At 36.2% G+C, this 21164-nt stretch overlaps 1 protein-coding gene across 1 annotated transcript in view; it reads right to left on the reverse strand.

The window, feature by feature from the left end:
• Nucleotides 1-21164, reverse strand: part of LOC109388440 (dystrophin) — a 1592311-nt gene that overhangs the window by 926388 nt on the left and 644759 nt on the right. The window contains exons 8-9 of the mRNA XM_019653146.1: nucleotides 11721-11902; nucleotides 9329-9457 (exon numbers count right to left, since the gene is read on the reverse strand). Of these exons, the coding sequence (XP_019508691.1) occupies nucleotides 9329-9457; nucleotides 11721-11902 (311 nt within the window). The remainder of the gene's footprint in view (nucleotides 1-9328; nucleotides 9458-11720; nucleotides 11903-21164) is intronic.

A 21164-nucleotide genomic window follows, 5' to 3' on the forward strand; every position in this document is an offset into this window, starting at 1 on the left:
CTGATATGTGGGATATAAAACTGAAAACAACAAAGGAACAAGACAAACAAATGAAGAAACAAAAACTCATAGACAGACAATAGTTTAGTGGTTACCAGAAGGTAAGGGGGGAGGGGGTGGTAGATAAGTGTAAAAGGGATCAAATATATGGCGATGGAAGGAGAACTGACTCTGGGTGGTGAACACACAATATGATATATAAATGAATTGTACACCTGAAACCTATGTAACTTTACTAACCACTGTCACTCCAATGAACTTTAATTTTAAAAAAGTTTTAACTCTTTCTTACTTACATCATTGCACTCATCAGGTTATCATATCACCCTTAGATAAGTTTCTAGAGGTATGAATACAGATATGATTTACTATTTAAAATTTTGTGGTTTATTAAAAAATTATGCTAGAAAGACATCATCAATTTATTTTGTCATAAGCCCTTTCATAACTCATAATATTTCTTGATCCCTTATGCCCTAGAAAACTGTGGGTATTATCACCCTTCCAATCAGTAGGTAAAACTCACTTCATTGTTTTATACCACATATCATTCATTACTAGTAGAATACATTAGGTGGAATGTCTTTTTAAATACTGGTATATTGATTTTTTTTCTTTTGTCATTTTCTGTCTTGTGTTCTTTCTGAATTTTCCTATTGGGGTGCTTTCCTTTGTTATTGATTTACTGAGTTATTTATAAATGAAGAGTATTAAAATTCTGCATGTTATTAATGTTACAAATAATTTCCTAATTCATTATTTGACTTTTAACTTTCTTTATAATCTTTCATGTATAAATTCTAACCAATAAGTGATACAACTAGAATTGCCTTACTAAATCCCTTCACCCACTCAATAAATAGTTTTTATAATTAAAGAATGTGAAGCAATAGAAATAGTAAGATTTTTAAGGGCTTAATAGATACTTTCTTTCACATTCATTCCTGGCTTCTAGGATCAAGTAGGCAATGACCAATTAGGTAAATTAGTGGTAATACTGAAATGCTTCTGGCATACTTGTTTCTGAACTATTTTAGGTAACAAATAGTTAAAAAGCCTTTAATCGCCTGGCTTACATGAAATTTAAATGATGAAAGAGAAGTAGAAGAATCCATGGACACATCTTATTTCTAATTCCATTAATGATCCAAAATTCCACTTGAAATGACTTTTTCAGGTATTATAAAGTAAATTTTAATGTTTTAGAAAGAGAACTACATATCTCAGGGAGCAGATAATTGCTGCTAGATTTAGCAATCTGACCTACAATAAGAAATTTCTAATTAAAGTCCTCTTTTTATAATGCTAATCTCTCAGCCAAAAATTTCCTTGGGACATGTTATAATGAAGATAAAATGTACTAAGATTTTACATTAACCAGGGATCCCAGATAAGCCTAATAAACATTTTCATAAATGTTCACTGTAAGTAAATTTTATTGTGAAAGTAATCCTATTGTTATATATAGCTCCAATCATAGGCATCATTACACCATGAATAACTGAACTAATAGAAATAATTATTTAAAATGCTAACCTTCCAAATCAGGATTTGATATAGGTAAAAGAGGAACATGACTTTCTGTAACTGAATCGGCAGCCAGATGATCTGGAAATGAGAAGTCACTAGCAATACCGCCAACTCACCATCCATTCTAAAAGATAGCTTCTTTCCCCAAAGGTTTAATTTTTAACCTTTTCCTAGTTTAAAAAATTTGACATCTGCATTCTTATCACAAGCTCACCATGACACAAAATACTTTGTATGAGCACCAATGACGTGCTGGTTTCACAATTACTCTAAATGAATTACTAGTAAATAATATATCCTTCACAAAAATGTATCTTTTTCTTTATAAGCTCAAGGGAGTAAAGTTTTATTGCAAATAAAGCCATTTGCCAGATTTCAGACCTGACTGCAAAGAATCCAGCACTTATTTACCACACATTTACCTATGTTGCTCTGCAAGATTAAGTAAGACGTTTTCATTGAAAAACTCGGCATTATTCCATTTTTTGCGCTAATATTGTCCCTAGGCAAAGATTACAAACTAACATATAAGAATATGTTCTGATGGACTCCTGTAGCAGGGATAATTACACATGTATATCTTCTAATTATGTATTTTAAGAAATATATCTAGATACATATAGATAATCTATCCATTGATCGATTGACAGATAACATTTTTTATATATTTCCATCAAGGTTATCAGCCATCTTAATTTTGATACCACCACACTCTGTGTACGGTTTCATTAAAAATGGGGTTATTCGGGTTGTACAAGAAGTAGGTGACCCTGGAATGTTGACAGTGCGTCCTCTGAGTTATATACCTACGCAGCCACAGGAATTTAGAGAAGGCAAACTTATTGACATCAATGAGGAAAGTTATTGTGACTAAAAAATGACAATGTCCCAGAGGAAGTGACCAGCATAAAACTTCACATTAAAGAAATTCAGAGATATTTCACAACTTTGAAAATACAAAGGACAAAACAGAAGTTGATCCAAACTTAAAAAGGGATATGACAGTTCAAGGCCCCAGGGCATAGAAAAGATACTTTCTCCATATTATAAATTATGTGATGAGAAGAAGGCAAATACTGTTCAAACTCCTTTTGACAAGCTTTTTGCAAAGAAATAAAATACTTTACTTCTCCATGAAAAAAAATGGGGTTGATAACTTTAATTAAGAAATAATTCTTAAAATACTTTCTGAAACAGATTCTAATAAACAATATCAATGGAAACAGAAAATCAAATTACTTAATGAACACAGAAACTAGAGGTTATTCCACAGAAAATGGGAAAACGTGGTGAATTTGCTTCAAATGTTTACAATCCTAGGATAGAAATCACATTTTGCAAACTTCAGGATACCAGGTCCTAGATGGAGATTTTCTACTCTGTGACCTTAGCTAAATGATTTAATATCTCTGGACTTCAGTTTCTGCAACAACAAAATGAAGAGGATGGCAGATGCTCCATCTACTTTTATATTAAGTAACACTTAAAGCATTGATGAATCTGGAGGAGGTTACGCTAAGTGAAATAAGCCAGATACAGAAGGGCAAATATTGCATAATCTCATTATACAAGGAATCTAAAAAAAAAAAAAACAGAAAGCCAAACTCATAGAAACAGAGAGCAGAATGGTAGTCTCACGAGGTACTACTGGAGGGAGAGGGTCATGGGGAGTTATTGTTGAATGGCTACAATTTCCATTTTGCAAGATGAAGAGAGTTCTGGAGATGGATGGCAATAATGGCTACATCATTTTATGTATGTAATTAATACCACAGACCTGTACACTTAAAAGAATAGTTTAGATAGTAAATCTTATGTTATTAATATGTGTAATTTACCACAGTAAAAAAAGAGGTCAAATATATGGTGATGGAAAGAGAACTGACTCTGGGTGGTGAGCACACAATGCGTATATATTATAGAATTGTGCACTTGAAACCTATGTAATTTTACTAACCATTGTCACCCCAGTAAATTTAATTTTAAAAAAAGCTGGGGAAAAAAGAAAAACAATCCACATCCAAGCCCCTGTCAAATCTTGCCTGGATTACTGTAGTAGCATTCTAACTAGTTTCTTTGCTTCCATCCTTGCTCCTTTTAGTCTATTCTCCACACAGCAGCCATGTTTAAATAATATGAGTTTCTGTCACTCCTCCAATCGCTTCCCACTTCACCATTACTTACAGGGCCCTATGTGATTTGGTCCACTATTACAGCTCAGACACCATCTCCTAGCACGGTGACCCTCATCCATACCTCTCCTTGAATAGGCCAAGTATCCCCACAACTCAGGGCTTCTGCACTGTGTTTCCTCCTTGTGGGTTTGTCTTTCGCCATGTACCCACACTTCTTTCCAGTCTTTACTCAAAATTTACCTTCTTGGTGAGTCCTCTGACTACCCAAACACAAATTTTAACTTCTCTTTGCCACATACTACCTATCCCACCTACCTCTTTCATTTATTTTCTCTTTCTAGCACTTACTATTGTAATTACTACTAAATTTTACTTTCCTTAATGCATATTACTTATAATATTATTTGAAATATTTTACTTATTTACACTGTTTATCGTATTCATACGGTGACTATCCCATGAGCATATGCCCTGCATTAGGGCGGGAATTATTTTGTATGTTTGTTCAATTGATGTTATCATGTGATCCTATGATAATACCTGGCACATAGTAGGTGATCAATAAATGTGTTAAGTGATTACATAAATGAATACTACTCCATGTGTGAGTAATCCTATATGTAAGAATCATAGTAAAGTCAGTGTTAGTGGAAACAACATAGTCTTAGAGTTAGTAATCTGAACTTGAATCCAAACTCTGCACTTAGTGATTAGGCCTTGAAATCTGGATTAAGTTGGCCAATTTGAAGGAAACAAAAGTCACTCTAAGCTGAGAGAACCATAAAAGCTAAGATAGGAAATTGCTTGGCACTTATGAAGGACAGCAACTGATTTAATTTGGTTGGAGTAAAGAAAACATGAAATAGACTAGTGAGAAATAAGCATGAAACTTCAAATTGTTAACAGATCATGGAGCTTCCTGATGAAATTCAGGAGAGTGGACTTGTTATAAAGGCAAAAGAAAGTGAAGAAAGTTTTGTGAATGATATTATTAAAGCTGTTAAAAATGAAATTTAATCTTAGAGGTGGCTAAGCTAAAGATAATAATGATTTCAAAGCTATTTCTGTAATCGAGAAGACATGTACTGAGGGACAGAATCAGAGGACATGTGTTAATATTGAGGGGACATAACTTAATGGAGAAATGTTGGAAAAAATTTACTTTACATGTCCCATTATTGAAACTCAGATCAATATAGAGACAAAGAGCATGTCACATATTTAAGTTTGAATCACTACTGAGTAATATTCTCATTTACATAACAAAAAGAACAAAAAAAAACAGGTTTATGAGCAATGAAATAAAGCTCACCTCGGGACACAGTAGGTTTGAGAAATCAGCGGACATCAAGGTATAGATACATACCAAAGAGCTGAAGATGAGTTGGAAATGTAGCTGTAGCTCAAGAGATATTAGAAATGGTGAAAATATAGATATACCGGTCATCTGCATACAGCTTGAAGCCCGGAGATGAAATCATATTGATAAAAGAGAGTATGTACAAATAAGAGGGTCAAGAGATTTTCCATGAGACTCCTACACTAAAGGGAATTGGAAGAGGAGAAAGGGCTAAACAGTGAAAGAGGTACAGAGCAGTCAGAGAGAGAGAAGAACCTGATCAGTCTAGGGGCTATGACAACAGTATTTCAACTATGGTAGAAAGCCTGAGAGCTGAAAAGAAGACATTTGATTTAGTGGCTAAATATAATATTTTTTGTTGCTGTTGTTTTTTATTTTAAGATTTTATTGGGGAGTTGGGAGAGGGAACAGCGCTGGGGAATCAGGGAAGGGGAACACACAAGTTGCTGTCCTTTTTTTCTTCAGTCTAGTTGTGGAGGACGTCACTTCACTGGCCCATGTTGGTATTATCATTGCGTTCTTCCCAGGTGAGGCAGTCGTTCGCCGGCCATTGGATGGCTGCTCACAGCGGCTCACGCCAGCCCCACTGCAGCCTACGCCGTCGCCAGCGACTCACGGCAGCCCAGCTCCAGATTGAGCTGTTGTTCAGCATCTTAGCTGTAGAGGGCAGTGTCACTGGCCCTCATGTGGGATCCGAACCGGGGCCCTGCTGCTCAGAGCTTGCGCTCCCAAGCCAACTCGTAACCAATGAGCCACTCAGCCGACCCATAAATATAATTATTTTGGAAGGAAGGAAGGAAGGAAGGAAGGAAGGAAGGAAGGAAGGAAGGACGGACTACAGAAGGTGGTAAGTGAAAGAAATAGTTACATAATAGTACATTAACAAGATGAAGTGCAGAGACATATATTTGGGGAGGGGTGGCATGCATGTGGGTATGAGCGCCTACAGTAATTTAGGACAGGATGAGGCTCCAGGACAGACAGAGCAATTGAAGGTAAAAAAGTGATTGGGGGTTTTTGATATAAGATTAAGAGTAGAACGAGAGGTATGATCAAAGTCATAAAAATAGGAAATAAATATAGCTATACAAAGGAAATCCTCCATCTAAGGATGGATGGCAGTTCAGTCATACAATGAGGAAACATTAAGGGTTCATACAAGATGGTCTTTCTCCTTGGTAAACTATGAGAAAAACTCATTTACAGGCAGAAATCCTGAGGTAGGTCAGATTGCGTCACCTCAACAGGTTCACAAACTGTAATGAGTAAGTCAGATTTTCCAACTTTGGCACAGATGCGGATAACTGATATTTCTAAGATTTGGGGAATTTTTAAGATAATTAATGAGCTTTATGTTTTCCATAGGGGACAGTCGCCTGCATGGCTATCTTCTCTACTATGGAAAACTTTACCCTTCCCTGTAGACCACCAAGTAAACAATGGGATGTAACCCTCCAATGGAATCCAATCTGGCCTGTCTAAAGTTCATTTGAGGTGGATCAGACATAACCAGTAGGGGGCAGTATGGGTTCAGCCCCGCTGACAAATTCTTTAGGAAAAAAAGTTTCTCAGTCAGTAAAAAAGACATGACGTTAACTATGTGTAACACTATCTTCTTATGTGCTACCTTAGAAACAGGCAAAATACATCATTCCCCATCAACTGTAATTCATGCCTTTTCTTTTCTAAAGGATAACATTAGGCTCATTTCAGTAGCTTATGTTAAATAAAATAAGTGAATTTGTTGACTATTTTATTATATATGTTTCGCAATGTTTAGACAAAAGTCAAGTGAAAAAAACGAAGTCTAGCAAAATTATGTCAATTTATAATTACCTCATTAAGGAGTCATACCTGAGCAATGCCTTAATGAGGTGGTAATGAGGTAAAAATGTGCTGCCAGAATGGCGTTGGAGAAAACCTTCTGGAAAAGGCAGCTCAATAAAGCGATAATGAGGGCGGAACAACTTATTTCTTTGCTTTGGCTTTGCTCCTTTATTTTAGAACGTACAGACTTATTCTATAAGTCTTGGAGGTTTCAATGGGGGATGGTAATAAAAAGAGCCTATAGGGAAAGTCAGGGAGAGTGGGGGAGAGGGAGGAGCACGGGGAAGAAAGAAAAGGGTGAATAAACTTAGAAGGGTATAAAACTTTCGAGCCTCTGTCAAGTTTAGGAGGAACTTATTAGTTTATATAATGTGGACATGTGACATATAGTAACCAGTAATGTATGGCAAAATGATTGGGTTGTCGGAAAAGTCACGGTACATTTTTGCATCGAAAAACTTAGAGAAAAAAATACGTCATGACTTTTCCGACAACCCAGTCTTTTCATTTACTGATAATGACAAAGGAGATTAAGTTTCTTCTTCAATTTTATACAACTAGCCTTTGTGACATCATGGATGAGAATGTAATTGAAGATAAGGTTGAGTCACACAAACCTTCTTACAGGGTCTCCTTCGTTCATCTTTGCAAGAAAAGTAGCCAAGGAAAGAGGGCATAACCAAGCTCTGAACTGTTTCCCTCGGCGAATCTTTCAGTGTTAAGAATTTTCAACCTCAGGCGTCAATTAACTATGCCAAATAAATCATTAATTAAATGCAACCACTATCTTAAAAGAAAAAAAAAACCTCAATGAGTCTCTGAAACTGTATACTTTTCTACCAATAAGATCAAGTCTATCATTTCTAAATTCCCATTCATACTGTAGTTTTGATAAAAGTCACTTCCTCGAGAACTTTTCAAATTGCTCTACTCAGCAAAATAAATAGTTTTCTTTTAAAAATAAATTCTAGCAAATCTAGCAATTCCAGCACATTTCACTTCCATGCTCTAACGTATACAAGGCTATAATTTCTTGTATTTTTAGGTTTCCTACAATATTGCAATGGTGGAAAACTCCACCGGATAGATTACTTATGTGGAAAGTTTTAAATGGTACATAGACTCTGAACTGGTTTTAGTGTGACTTTTTTGTCTAAATACTAGAGCCCATTATATACAGGTTTAAATTAGCAAAATTAAAAGTGATTGTATAAAGAAGCTAGCAGTTATTTTTTTTAAATAGAATGGAAATACATTTTTATAGAATGAAAATATAATAAAGCCATCTATATAGAGTAGATATTTCCTTAACATACCATGTCTAGAAAAATCTCCCAATACTGTGATTAGTAAATTTCATCCACTTTTCCAATTCTTTCAAAAGTTTTAGAGATACACACACACACACACACACACACACACACCTTTAGTGAGCTTAATGGTTGTGTGGACAGAAAAGGGGCCACATGTTAAACCTGACAAGCTCAGGAGACTGAAAATAACCACAGAGGCTGGTGTGAACATAAAAATTCCTCATTAAAGTGAGTCATGGCAGAAAGTCACATCTCTTGAGCTTCCTCATTAAGTTAATCTGTGCCTTTTCAGTGGGCCTGCTCTTTGTCTTTTTGTACCTAAAATAACATCTTTAATCCTCCATACACACACACCAAAGCTGGAAACTGCAGAATTCCTCATTATCATGCTTGTGTCCTGATTACCATCTCTATGTGCTGTAAAGAGCGAACTGTTAGCTATCCTGCACCCACCTGTGTGGGAGGAGTACCTGTATTTCCAATGTACTTTTATCCAATCCCAGAGATTTCCCCGTTTTGCTTTCTCCCACCCCCTTAATCTATCACCAATGGACTTCATGTAACCTCCCTCCTTTGATTTTATGTATAAAATAAACTGCAAGCTGCCATTTTGCGGAGCATTTTCTCAATCCGTTGAGATTTTGCTTCCCGGCAATTGTCGACAGTTTGGCTCCAATAAACTCATAAGTTTTCTCTTAAACTGGATATTTTTTCATCAAAAGTTGCTTATAACCAATTGGTAGTCTTTGGGAAAAAGAACCTTCCAGTTAATCATATAATGAAAGCACAAATCACTACTATGAAATTCCCCATTCATGAAGAATCTACATATGTTAAACCTGGAGCAGCACTTCGTGAGCTATACAAATGTCTAAGCACTACACGGTACACCTGGAACTCAAATAATACTGCATGCCAACTGTAACTGGAAAAGAAATTTTGAAAAGCAATAAATTTTTAAAGCAGTGAAAGAAAACCTAGAGAAGTCTAATAACAAAAGAGCATCATGTGAGAGCATCTAATACAACTGGGAACAACGACACAGCTCTCGAGGGTGGATGAAAAAGGCACTGGTAAATTCAAACAAACAACAGCCACATTTGATTTTCCTGGGTGAAGAAATTCTTTGCTTTGTAGAACAGAGAGAGTAAATGTTGACAGACCTGTGAAGGAAATGGGCTCCGTGTGGGGTCAGAGGTGGAGACATAAGCAGCCTGTGTGTAGGCATAGCTCTTGAATCGCGGCTTAGGAGAGGAAGTTCTTTCATAGCCCTGTGCTAGACTGACTGTGATCTGCAGAAAAGGATTAGGGGGAGGGGGCAGAGAGGAGGAGGAGACATCGTCAGTGACCCTGGAAGGACTGCTTTCTGACACAGCAGAAAAACGAACATTAAATGGATACTGTGAGATGGAAAGTTTAATCGTGAACACATATAAAGTGCTGATAGAAACCAGACCACTCCAAGAATTGTGGTGCTCAGTGTCATGGTGGGGAGCGGGTCATCATGGGGGATATGAGGGTGGGATTTAAACATAAGGATTCCATACTGACACAACTCCAGCGTGAAGAGGGGATGATGCTCTTCATCCTGGCAAAACCGGGCAAATAAGAGCAATATTCTCTGAACCCAAAGTAAACAAAAGCGGAATTCATCAGGTCAATACCTTGAAAAGGACTGAAGCTTTCACAGGCTAAATATAGAGCTAGCTCTCGGTAGAGTGAGAAAATTAGGCCTAAGAGCTTTCCACACCTTCAGCAGAAATTTAGCTAAAGGTTTTTTTATTATTGTGTCAAAGAAAGTATGAGAAAACACCCCAAATACCCACTGTTGGCAGCAAAACAAGCCATACAGTGGAAGAATCCTACAGGATTCTGTACAATAGCATAATAAAAATCTTTATCACATGTAGTCTCCATTTCAGTTTTATTTAAAAATTTTAAACTACTTTTATCAAAAATGTCGCCTTGGGTAATCAAAATATGTTAATGCATCAGATGCCACTAAAATAAGAAAATATTATTAAACAGATATTCAATTACTTGTCTTAGCTCTTGCTCTAATTCTTTGCTCTTGGCTCTAGTTGATGGAAAGTTTAATGTGTATATGAGCCTATCTTTCATTTTATTTTACACAATGAAAATAAAATATTTTCTGTGTTCCACATTCCTATAATATGGTGCCTATCAATAGCAATAGCAGAGTATTTTAATAAGGTGTTTTGAAAACAATTATATTATAGCCCAGGGGTGTCAAACTGGTGGCCGGCGGGCCGCATGCGGCCCTTGAGGTAATTTTTTGTATACTCGTCTTCAGTAGTTAAAGGGTTAACGAGGGAATTGTGTGTACTGTATTGCCTCAATCTCCCCTAAGCGCTATTTTCTTCATAACATTTTTTTTCTATTTTCATTTTATTCAGAGCATTGTGGGCCACAAAAAATTACCTCGCGGGCCGCCAGTTTGAAACCCCTGTATATAGCCCATGACATCACATAAAATTTTAAAGGTTTATAGTCAGTCTCAGTCTGTCTCTCCATCTTTCTCTCTCCCTCTCCCTCTCCCTCTCTCCATGTCTCTCTCTCTCTCTCTCTCTCTCTCTCTCTCTCTCTCTCTCTCTCTCTCTTTTCCTCCCCCCCCCCACCTTCCATATATTATATGAGGTCTGACAATTAAGTTCCCGAACTTGTTGCAACAATGTTGCAAACCTGTTTTGATATCAAAGCGATTATTCATCATGAATTTGTACCAACTAGAAAAACAGTTAACCAAGTTTACTATTTGGAAGTGCTGAAAAGGCTGAATGAAAAAGTTAGACAACCTGAACTTTTCACCAACAATTCATGGTTCTTGCATCACGACAATGCACCAGCTCACACGGCATTGTCTCTGAGGAAGTTTTTAGCCAGTAAACAAATAACTGTATTGGAACACCCTCCCTACTCACCTGATCTGGCCCCGAATGACTTCTTTCTTTACCCAAAGATAAAGGAAATATTGAACGGATGACATTTTGATGACATTCAGGACATCAAGGGTAATACGACGACAGCTCTTATGGCCATTCCAGAAAAAGTTCCAAAACTGCTTTAAAGCGTGGACTAGGCACTGGCATCAGTGCATAGCTTCCCAAGGGGAGTATTTCGAAGGTGACTGTAGTGATTTTCAGCAATGAGGTATGTAGCACTTTTTCTAGGATAACTTCGCGAACTTAATTGTCCAACCTCGTACATACACACACACACACACACACACACACACATATTATACTATGTATACAAATAATATATTTGTGTATATATACTATGCTATATACAGAGGGTACCAAAAATGTATACACATGACTTGTATTCATCTTTCATTATCGGTGTATATTGAGTATTACAATTTTAATACAGTTTTTTCCTTTCTTAAAACGTGAATACATTTTTTGGCACCCTTTATATATATGTGTGTATATATATCCATAGACATAATAGATTTATATAAGTGTATGATACCTAAAAATGCGGATAAAGTAGAAAACATCTTTGATATTAATTGTTCTTTTGGCACTTTACCTGTTGAGAATAGTGCATTTGATGATGTAACTGAAAATGTTCTTCTCTAGTAACTTTGGATGGCCTTGGTAACATTTCCACTTCCTGGATGGCTTCAATGCTCACTTGTTGAGGCAAAACTTGAAAGAGTGATGTGACGTACATTAAGATGGACTTCTTATCTGGATAAGTGGTGGCAACATCTGTAAACACATTAACATCACACATCAATTTCTGGTTTCTCTATTTGAGCCTCTAAAAGGGGAATGAACAAATCAATGTTACAGGAAGAAGACAGATTAATGAGTAGTTGATTGTCCATGAACATCCTCCAGAGACTAATTAGAACATAATAATCAGGCCTAAAATGCCCTTCCCATTTGGCAGACCAACTAGATGTGCACAAAAGTTAATTTCTTTTCCTTATTCACTGAAAACCTTCATGCTCTAATCCTTTACCTTAGTCAAATTGCCAAAGTAGCCCATCTAAGAGAGTGGTTCTCATTAGATAAGAAACAAAAATAAAAGATCACATCTTCTGCAAACTAAACAGAAATAATCTCACAGGTATAGAGAAAAACTAATGGTTGCTAGATGGGAGGGGGGTGGGGATGGGGGAGAAGGTAAAGGGATTAGAAAGTACAAATTAGTATCCACAATACTGCCATGGGGTTATGAAAGACAGTTTGGGAATATAATCATTCAATGGAATTATAACAGCGATATACAATGTCAGAGGGGTAGCAGATTGGGGGAAGGGGGTTGTCACTTTGTGAGGGTATAAATGCCTAATTATTACATTGTTTTCTACATCTAAAACTAATAAAACAGAAAGATTACATCTTCCTTTCCACGGAGAGTTATATTAGCATGTCAGTTAAAATGGTGCATTGGTAATTAAACAATTACACAAAAGAGCTTAATGCTTTGGCTTCCAGTAAAGAAAGCTTATACTTCCTAATCAAATTTTTACTGGCGATTAAGTATGTAAAGAGCAAAATATATCTCTGTGTTGAAATGAACCATGTATTTTCACAATGAAAATAAAATCAAACAACTATATACCATATGTATAATGATTTGCCATCTTCCTAAGGTATAGTGAAAATATTTGTGCAATATAGAGATGATGCATTGTAGAATTGCACACTTGAAACCTATATAATTTGACTGACCAATGTCACCCCAGTAAGTTTAATAAAAAACTTTAAAAATTTTTTAAAAAGAAAGTTAAATTATAATATGTTACTCCCTAAGAGTGTCTGATATTAATATGTTTACTAATTATGATCTTAATATACATGTAGGAATGAAATAGTAAACAATGAATGTTGAATGACTATGCACTATTCAGTCAAAAGTAGAAAGTAAAACATTGTATTTGGGAAAAAAATTGTTTACATTATGGTACATTTGTTAAAGTCAGCTGTGCTTTCCTTCTCAGACTTTAGAGACAAATTTAAAAGTCCTTCACATCAAGTTGACGTGCCATTATGTCCTTTGCCACATCCAGGCAATGAAAGAAACCTAGCATTTTAAAGTCAAGAATAATTTGTAATAACACACATAATAAGTGGCAGCTCCTTCAAAAGATTCTTTTGCTACTTGGCATTACAATGTACCCACTGAGCTCATTCCAGGGAACTCAGATGTAAAAATAATCCTTTATGTGAAGTATATCATTAATCCCAGAAGCGTTAAAACATAAGTCCTGGTAGGAGGCCATGACAACTTTGCAGCAATGCGCCAGGCATTTTTCTTGCCAAAAATTTATCTGAGCTAGCATTAAAAGATCTGTTTGAAATAAAATATGTATATTCTGGTCAGGTGTTCTGATTATGACTCAAGAAATCTCAAGTCCACTAGCATAAAGGGAGGCTGAAGGGGTCATTTCGTCCATCCCTTCACAAGTAGCAGGAACATGATTAATCAGAGAAACTATTTTTAAAGTACTTTTAAAAGAGTTACAGGGGAGGGAAAAGTTAACTAATGTTCCTTGGTCTGCTTCTATCCATAGTATAATACAGTACTTCTCAATTTTTAATGTGCGTATGAATCACCTGGGGACCTTTTTAAAACCAGAATCTGATTCAGCAGGTCAGGGGCAGAGCCTGAGTCTCTGCATTCCTAACATGCCCCCAGGTGATGCTGAAACTTCTAGCTTGAAGACCATGCTTTCAGTAACAAGAGTCAAAAAAACTACAGGGAAGCAGACTGTTAGGCCATCTACCGTTTCACTGTTTTACTCACCTTTTTTTTTTTTGAAAGACACTTATTGGACATTTAAATGCACAAGGGTGAGAGGTACAAAGTTATACATTGCATATTTTCTGCTCCTTATTATAGTTTAATTATTAACCAACAGATGGTGAAGGTAATTTTTTGCAAGTAGTTTTCGAGGAAGAACTAACAAATACTATGTGCATGAGTGCTGGCTTTCTAAAAAATCTTACTAACTCAGCTTTAAAATTCTGAATTCAACAATCCCCCTTTCATTTGATAATTGTTTTCCGATTGTTCACTGTATGGTGGATACTATACCTCGCCATATTTTGAAACTCTAGAATGTTTTCTTCCTTCTGACTAGTAACTAGTTAAGTTTTATCAGTGATGAGTGTAATTTAGAATTCTGTTTATTTTTTAGTGTATTCAAATAAAACCATGCTGTGAGAAAGGCACTGAATAAAGACTATTTACTGCTATATTTATATACATACATATGTGGATGTATGTTTGCCTTCAAATATATGGCATGATAAAAAGGAAAAAAGGTAAAAACAGATCAAGCATTATTTCTATTGCCCCAAGCCCATGTCTAAAATTATAATACATTTCAACTACAGAAACCATCTTGTGGATGAAAGCAAATACTCATAAATATAAATCATTACAAAAAAGATACACCATTTGGGGTGCCTGGTTAGCTCAGGTGGTTAGAGTGCAGGCTTTTAACACCAAGGCTGCCGGCTCGATCCCTACATGAGCCAGTGAGCTGCGCCCTCCACAACTAGATTGAAAACAACGACTTGACTTGAAGCTTATGGGTCCTGGAAAAAACACACTGTTCCCCAATAAAGTTTAAAAAAAATAAAATAAGGGGCCGACTGAGTGGCATGTTGGTTAAGAGTTGGCTTGGGATGCCAGCTCTGAGCAGCAGGGCCCCGGTTCGGATCCCACATGAGGGCCAGTGACGCTGCGCCCTCTACAGCTAAGATGGTGAACAACAGCTAGACCTGGAGCTGGACTGCCATGAGTGGCTGGTGACGCTGTAGGCTGCAGTGGGGCTGGCCGGCAGTGGGTGTGAGCTTTCATGAGCTGCCGTCCAATGGCCGGCGACCAATCTGCCTTATCCGGGAAGAACTCAATGATAATACCAACATGGGCCAGGGAAGCGACGTCCCCCACAACTAGACTGAAGAAGAAAAGGACAGCAACTTGTCTGTTCCCCTTCCCCGACTCCCCAATGCTGTTGTCCTCCCCCAACGCAATAAAATCTTTAAATAAATTAAATTAAATTAAATTAAATAAATATGCACTATTTGGTCAAACTATTGACATTTTTGCCCCTACTCATTACCATCCCAACTCTGAGGTTGTTGTGTGGGATTCAGCTGTACAAATAGGCAGAAATAAATATTTTGCTATTTTAAAGAAAGGAATTTAGATATTTAAATATATGTTCTAAACTGAACATATATTTACTATAGACTTAAAATGTTTTAATAGATGATCCAGGAGGTTAACAAGATAGAGAAATCATGGAGTGTGCTCACAATTTGGACTAATAAAATAAATAAAGAAAAAGAAAAGTACAAAATCAATGCATTGCTGAACAGAATGTAAAATGGGTTCCTCCAATTGGCACGAGTGCTTTAATATGTTCAGAAAAAGATACAAATTATAGATTATTGGGGGACCAGAAAATTCTATATGAATAGGAAACTGAAATAAGTATGTATAAGGTTTCACTAGCTGCAAATTGGAAAATGGGGAAAGATATTCCAGACAGTGGAAAAGCATGAGCAAAAGTGCAGAGGCAGGGACAGATTAGACACGTTCCGGGAATAGTGCCTTTGGGTGTCTCAGCCACAAGAGGATAGTGAATAAGATAACATGGGTAGGTTGTGTGTAGACCATTGAGAGATTGACAGCAAAGTACAAAATCTAGCCTTAGTTCAATCAGTTGGAGAGTAACTAACTACTCTTGAACAAAAGGGTAACACCATTAAAATTTTTGTAAAGTAAAATGGTTAAGTGCAGAATGGATTCATGGAGAACAATAAAAACTGGAGGGAAGTAGCAGGCTCGGATCCAATCCACACAGGCAGTGTTAGAGAACTTAAATAGGCTGTGTCACGAAAACAAGGGAATGCAGGATAGAATGCTAAGATGAGTCCAAAACAACTTCATTCAATTTTCAAATCACTTACTCCACCGTCTTCAAAAATGCCTCTATAAAAAATTCTGTCCTAAGCCCTGAGGGTACCGAGATTAATAAACTGAGAATGAAATGGAGAAGGTCAGAGGGAGGAAACTGCTTGTTCTGTAGCCAGGAGAACAAGAAGCCACCAACACAAGTTTCAGTCTCATTTAATCAATTCACAATTACCTGCCTACACGGTCTCGATCAGGCTTCCCCAAGTGGCAACCCCTCCCTTCTGCAAGTCTGTCCATCAGGAGTGAACGCATGTCAGTGAACTAAAGACAGTGAACAAAATTCTGAATGCAAACCAATTAACAGTGGTCACACCTGAATAACCAACCAGGCTTCTAAACGTGACATCAAACTATAATACAACTCCGAATGTCCACAGATCTCTTGGCCTCGGGTTTCTTCCCAAACCTAAGAACACTCTATTTTGAGCGACTGTAGTTGATCCGCATAGTTCTCTCTGATTTAATTAAGCAATAAACTCAGCTTTGTGTTTTCATTTAACATATTGAGTAATAGTTTCATCATTTCATAAAATCCAAGTGATGAAATTCACTTGTAAATTTCAACTTATCAACAGGAATTTATTAGATGAGAGTGTGATGCAATGAAAGAATAAGCAACCCTCAATCTGAAGTTTTGGATTTTTACAAATCTGTACCTTACTATTTATATCTGTAAAGAAATATCATTAACAGTGTTTACTTCTCTTTCCTCATCTGTGACATAAAAATCAGAGTCGCAATCTCACCATAGTGTTGTGAAGGTCAAATGTAATAAATGCTTAGAAAAGACTGTACATTTTATTAAACACTGTATTGTTGTTGTATTGCAATTGTGTTGTTTGTGTTATTAACACAAACACAGACCTGGTTGCAGGTCTGTTAACTGGAAGCCAGAAGAAGAAGCTGGTTGGAAGGAAAGGCCATTCATCATTACATATTTACAAAGCAATTACTGTGTGTCCTAGAATATGCTTAGCCTATGTTCTATTATGAATATTCAGTGGCTGAGCCACCCCACAAATAATTACAAACTCTATCAAAAGAAAGATCATGACTTGGAGGTAACCCTCACTTATGATCTTTATATCGAGGTCAATGGCTGGGACTCCTGTACCTCAATATTTGTTAAGAAAATGAATAAAGCAACTGAGACCAAAGAAATGGATGAGAATTGTATAAGACAGCAACTGACTAAAAAAATAATGTTATAGACAATGGGTAGTAGCATTTGAGGAGGGTGAGAATGATGGGATGTGATTTACACTTTTTAATTACAAGACATTAAAATGTATGAAGTGAAAGAAGAGGCTGCACCCCAAAATAAGAACTTACAATTTTATGAAAGCAATCTTTGCACTAAAACTCGGCTATAATGGGTTTGTTGCCACAAACGTTTAAATTAATAATTTCTAATATAACATTTGAAGCCATCTCAGAAGGAAAATGTTGAGGACTCATAATAGTGCTAGAATATTTTATGTTATGAAGAATAATGCTAATTTGGATAAGTGTTTCTACACTCATCAGAATTTTGATATTGAGGGCTATAATGGAACGATTAAATCATTTACTGAAATTCTATTATCTTTCAAATGAGGAAACTGACGCCCACAGTGGTTTGATGGCGATTTCAAAAGCTAGTCAGAATCAGAATTAGAACCCAGTCAGTGTATCATACTTTTCAGTACCTTACCTTTTCTTTCAGAGAATGATCTCATAAGTGTATTTGAAAACAGAGTATGTCAAAGTCATTATCTAAATGATTACACTGTGATGCCTGAGGTTCCATTACCAAACATTATCTGTATTGCCCACAACAACAGTGATTTCTATTTCTAATAAGGAGGTATAAAAAGAGTAGACACATAAAAATGCACATTAGCAGTAATTAAAGAAATATAAATTAAATCAAGATGTAGGTTCTGAATTATATCCCTTGGCCTATCAAATTATGAAAGAATGACAAAAGGATATCAATCAAAGTTGCAGAGGCTTCAGTGATTTGGCCAAGCTCCTACTTTGCTGGAAGAGTATCAGTTAGTTCCAACTGTATGAAAAATGTTTTGGCAATGTCGACTAGGACCTTAAAAACAATGATATGCAATAACTCAGTCATTTTCCTTCTGGGAATCCAGAACAAGAAAATAATCAGAAATTGAAAGGAAGATTTTTATAAATCTGCTGTGAATTTAGGCACGATTTACAATACACAATGTATTTATCATCCAAAAAGGGAAAGAATTCAGACCACTCCAAATGACTTAATAATAGTTAGAGAATTAGAAATGATTGAATACAGGTATATAATTGTATCTGAGTATTACAAAGTCATTCACAATGTTGCTTTTGAAGAATATTTGACAATATATGAAAATAAATTCTTTATAATGTAACATCAGAAGAGCAGAATGGTGTAATTTCTGTAGAATATAATCATTTTACGGAAAAGATTAGGGAAACAAGACATTAGTGAAATGGGTATGCTGGAGGGATTGTACATAAGTTTCGGTTTCTCCTTTGTCTTATTTATATATTCTACACTGTCTATTCAGCACTCACTAATTTCATAATTAGATAATATATTCTGTATTATAATAAAAGTATCTCTAAAGATAAAAGCACCAATAAAAGCAAAGTTGCACAAAGTTTTCTTTCAGTATGGCCTCACTCCAAAAAAAGTCAATGCGAATCAGTTTGTTAGAAATCTGGTGCCTTTGACAAAACTGTTCTTATCTTCTGCGATCAACCTCCAGAAAGTCTGATTAAGCAGCTGCCAGGCACAGCCTTGAAACGCCTCTGGGATGTCTAAACAGGAGGCTCCACTGTGGAACCCTCAGGTCAATTTGCTGCCAGGAGAAAGGTGGGAATTGAAATACATTAAGTCCTAGAATTAAGAACATTCGAGCAGTGAACTTTCACAGATATGAACGGACCTCGCATTATGAACATTCGCAGATGAGAACAAATTGCGGAAGTAGCTCACGTGTCTGCCGGACATTGTCACAGTTGTGCTGCTGTGTGCTTACTGTACAGTGTGATAGTGTACAGTAGTACAGTGCTCAATCAGAGCCCAGGATGTCCGGAAGCAAGAGAAAAAGCAGTGGTGATGTGAAGGGGACTGCTAGGAAGAACAAAGCAATAATCATGGAAACAAAAGTGAAAATAATTGAGAGATTGAACCAAGGAGAAAAGATGGTAGACGTCGCTCGTTCTTATAACACGAATCGTTCAACCATTGGCTTTACATTGTATATTTGTGTCAAAGGTCTTTAAGACTCACTTTATCGGACTTATGAATGAATCCGACTTACAAACGTTCTCCCGGAACGGAACTCGTTCATAAGTCAGGGACTTACTGTACTGGATTAAAATGCATACTATGTGTAATCAAAAACAAGTGGAATTTCGGGGCGGCCAGTTAGCTCAGTTGGTTACAGCACAGTGTTCATAACACCAAGGTTGCTGGTTCAATCCTCACACCCTCCACAACTAGATTGAAACAACTACTTGACTTGGAGCTGATGGGTCCTGGAAAAACACACTGTTTCCCAATAAAAAATAGAAAAATTAAAAAAAAAGAAAAGAAGTGGGATTTCAAAGATAACACATGCACAAATGTTCATTTACAAAGTTTGGTCTGCCTTTTAAGAGTTTAAAAAAAATGTCATTTAGAAACCATGATCAGAATAAATCTGGATCTTTTCCCACACAATTGGATTTGAGACAAAACAATAAAAATTAATAAATTCACTGTTTGTAGGAAAAGAGGAATGGGTGAACTGGGACACAGAAACTTGTGCTCACAAACCAGACATGGTCAGGTAGCTCTAACTATGAAAATGTGAATACATATATGTAGGCATAACCAAAATATTGTGTTCACTAAACTAACCAACTACGCTTATGTGAAATTCTAAAAACCTTACTGCCGAAAGCAAAGTGGGTTATCATTTGAGGTTTACAAATGAAGAAATTATGTTACAATGTCATCGAATCTTTAAGCAGTAGAGTTTTGCAAATTGTATGCAATGTCATAGCAATGGACTAATTCATTAAAGCATTAAATCGTCATTTTCTATTTGGATATTTTTCCTCCAGTGCTACATTCTACACATATGCACTTTCCATTTACAAGTTGCTGTACACAATGGATATAGAGTATTCTAGTAAAACATAACTTGCAACAGTCCCTTCAAGGTAAATTCTTTAACATTCTACAAGATACGGTCTGCCTTCACTAAATGAAGTACTCCTTAATTAAGCCATTCCACAATTTTAGCACTTCACTCGCTGATCCAAGTTGCTTTTATCATCTAACAGCAATGCCTCTCATTAATGGACTATAAAAGATAGTAATGAAAATAATTTGTAGTTGATGAAAATGATTCAGTTTCATAGTAAAATTAATTATAAAAAGCAATGGCTTTTATTTATCCATGAGAAATATTAAACAATTTTATCTTTTAAACAGCCAATTATTCCAGTCAATATGTTTATGGTGTAGATAGCAAAAAACTATCATTATCATATTGATACAAGTAGAAAACAGTGCTCAAAATGCATAATGCTCACCAAGGACTTAAAAAGAAAAACAAACAAAAAATGAGGTGCTTACAGGAGACTTCGGATACACTGTGAACTAATTCAGCTTTCTGGCCATTAACTGAACAATGCTAAATGTAGGTATGAAAATAAATATCATGTATTCAAACCAATAAATAAATAAACTGGAGGTAATGCTATTGATTCTTAAAAGTATTGGATTTCCAATATAAGACACTGAAAAACATAGTTAGCAAACATTTTATTGAGTTACTACTTTGTGCCAGGCTATATTCTAGTCTTTGAGGATACAGAGGTAGATAAATGAGCCTAGAGATAGATATGTTCTCATGGAACTTGATTCCAATGAGGAAACAAATTTACAAATAAATAATTTCAAAATCCTCAATTCACCACTTGCCAATTTATCCCCATCACCTAGTTCTCTCTCCCTTCCTCCCTCCCTCTCTCTCTCTCTCTCTCTCT

The sequence above is a fragment of the Hipposideros armiger genome, unplaced genomic scaffold (genome assembly GCF_001890085.2).
Source record: "Hipposideros armiger isolate ML-2016 unplaced genomic scaffold, ASM189008v1 scaffold_197, whole genome shotgun sequence".
In the NCBI taxonomy this organism is placed as follows: Eukaryota; Metazoa; Chordata; class Mammalia; order Chiroptera; family Hipposideridae; genus Hipposideros; species Hipposideros armiger.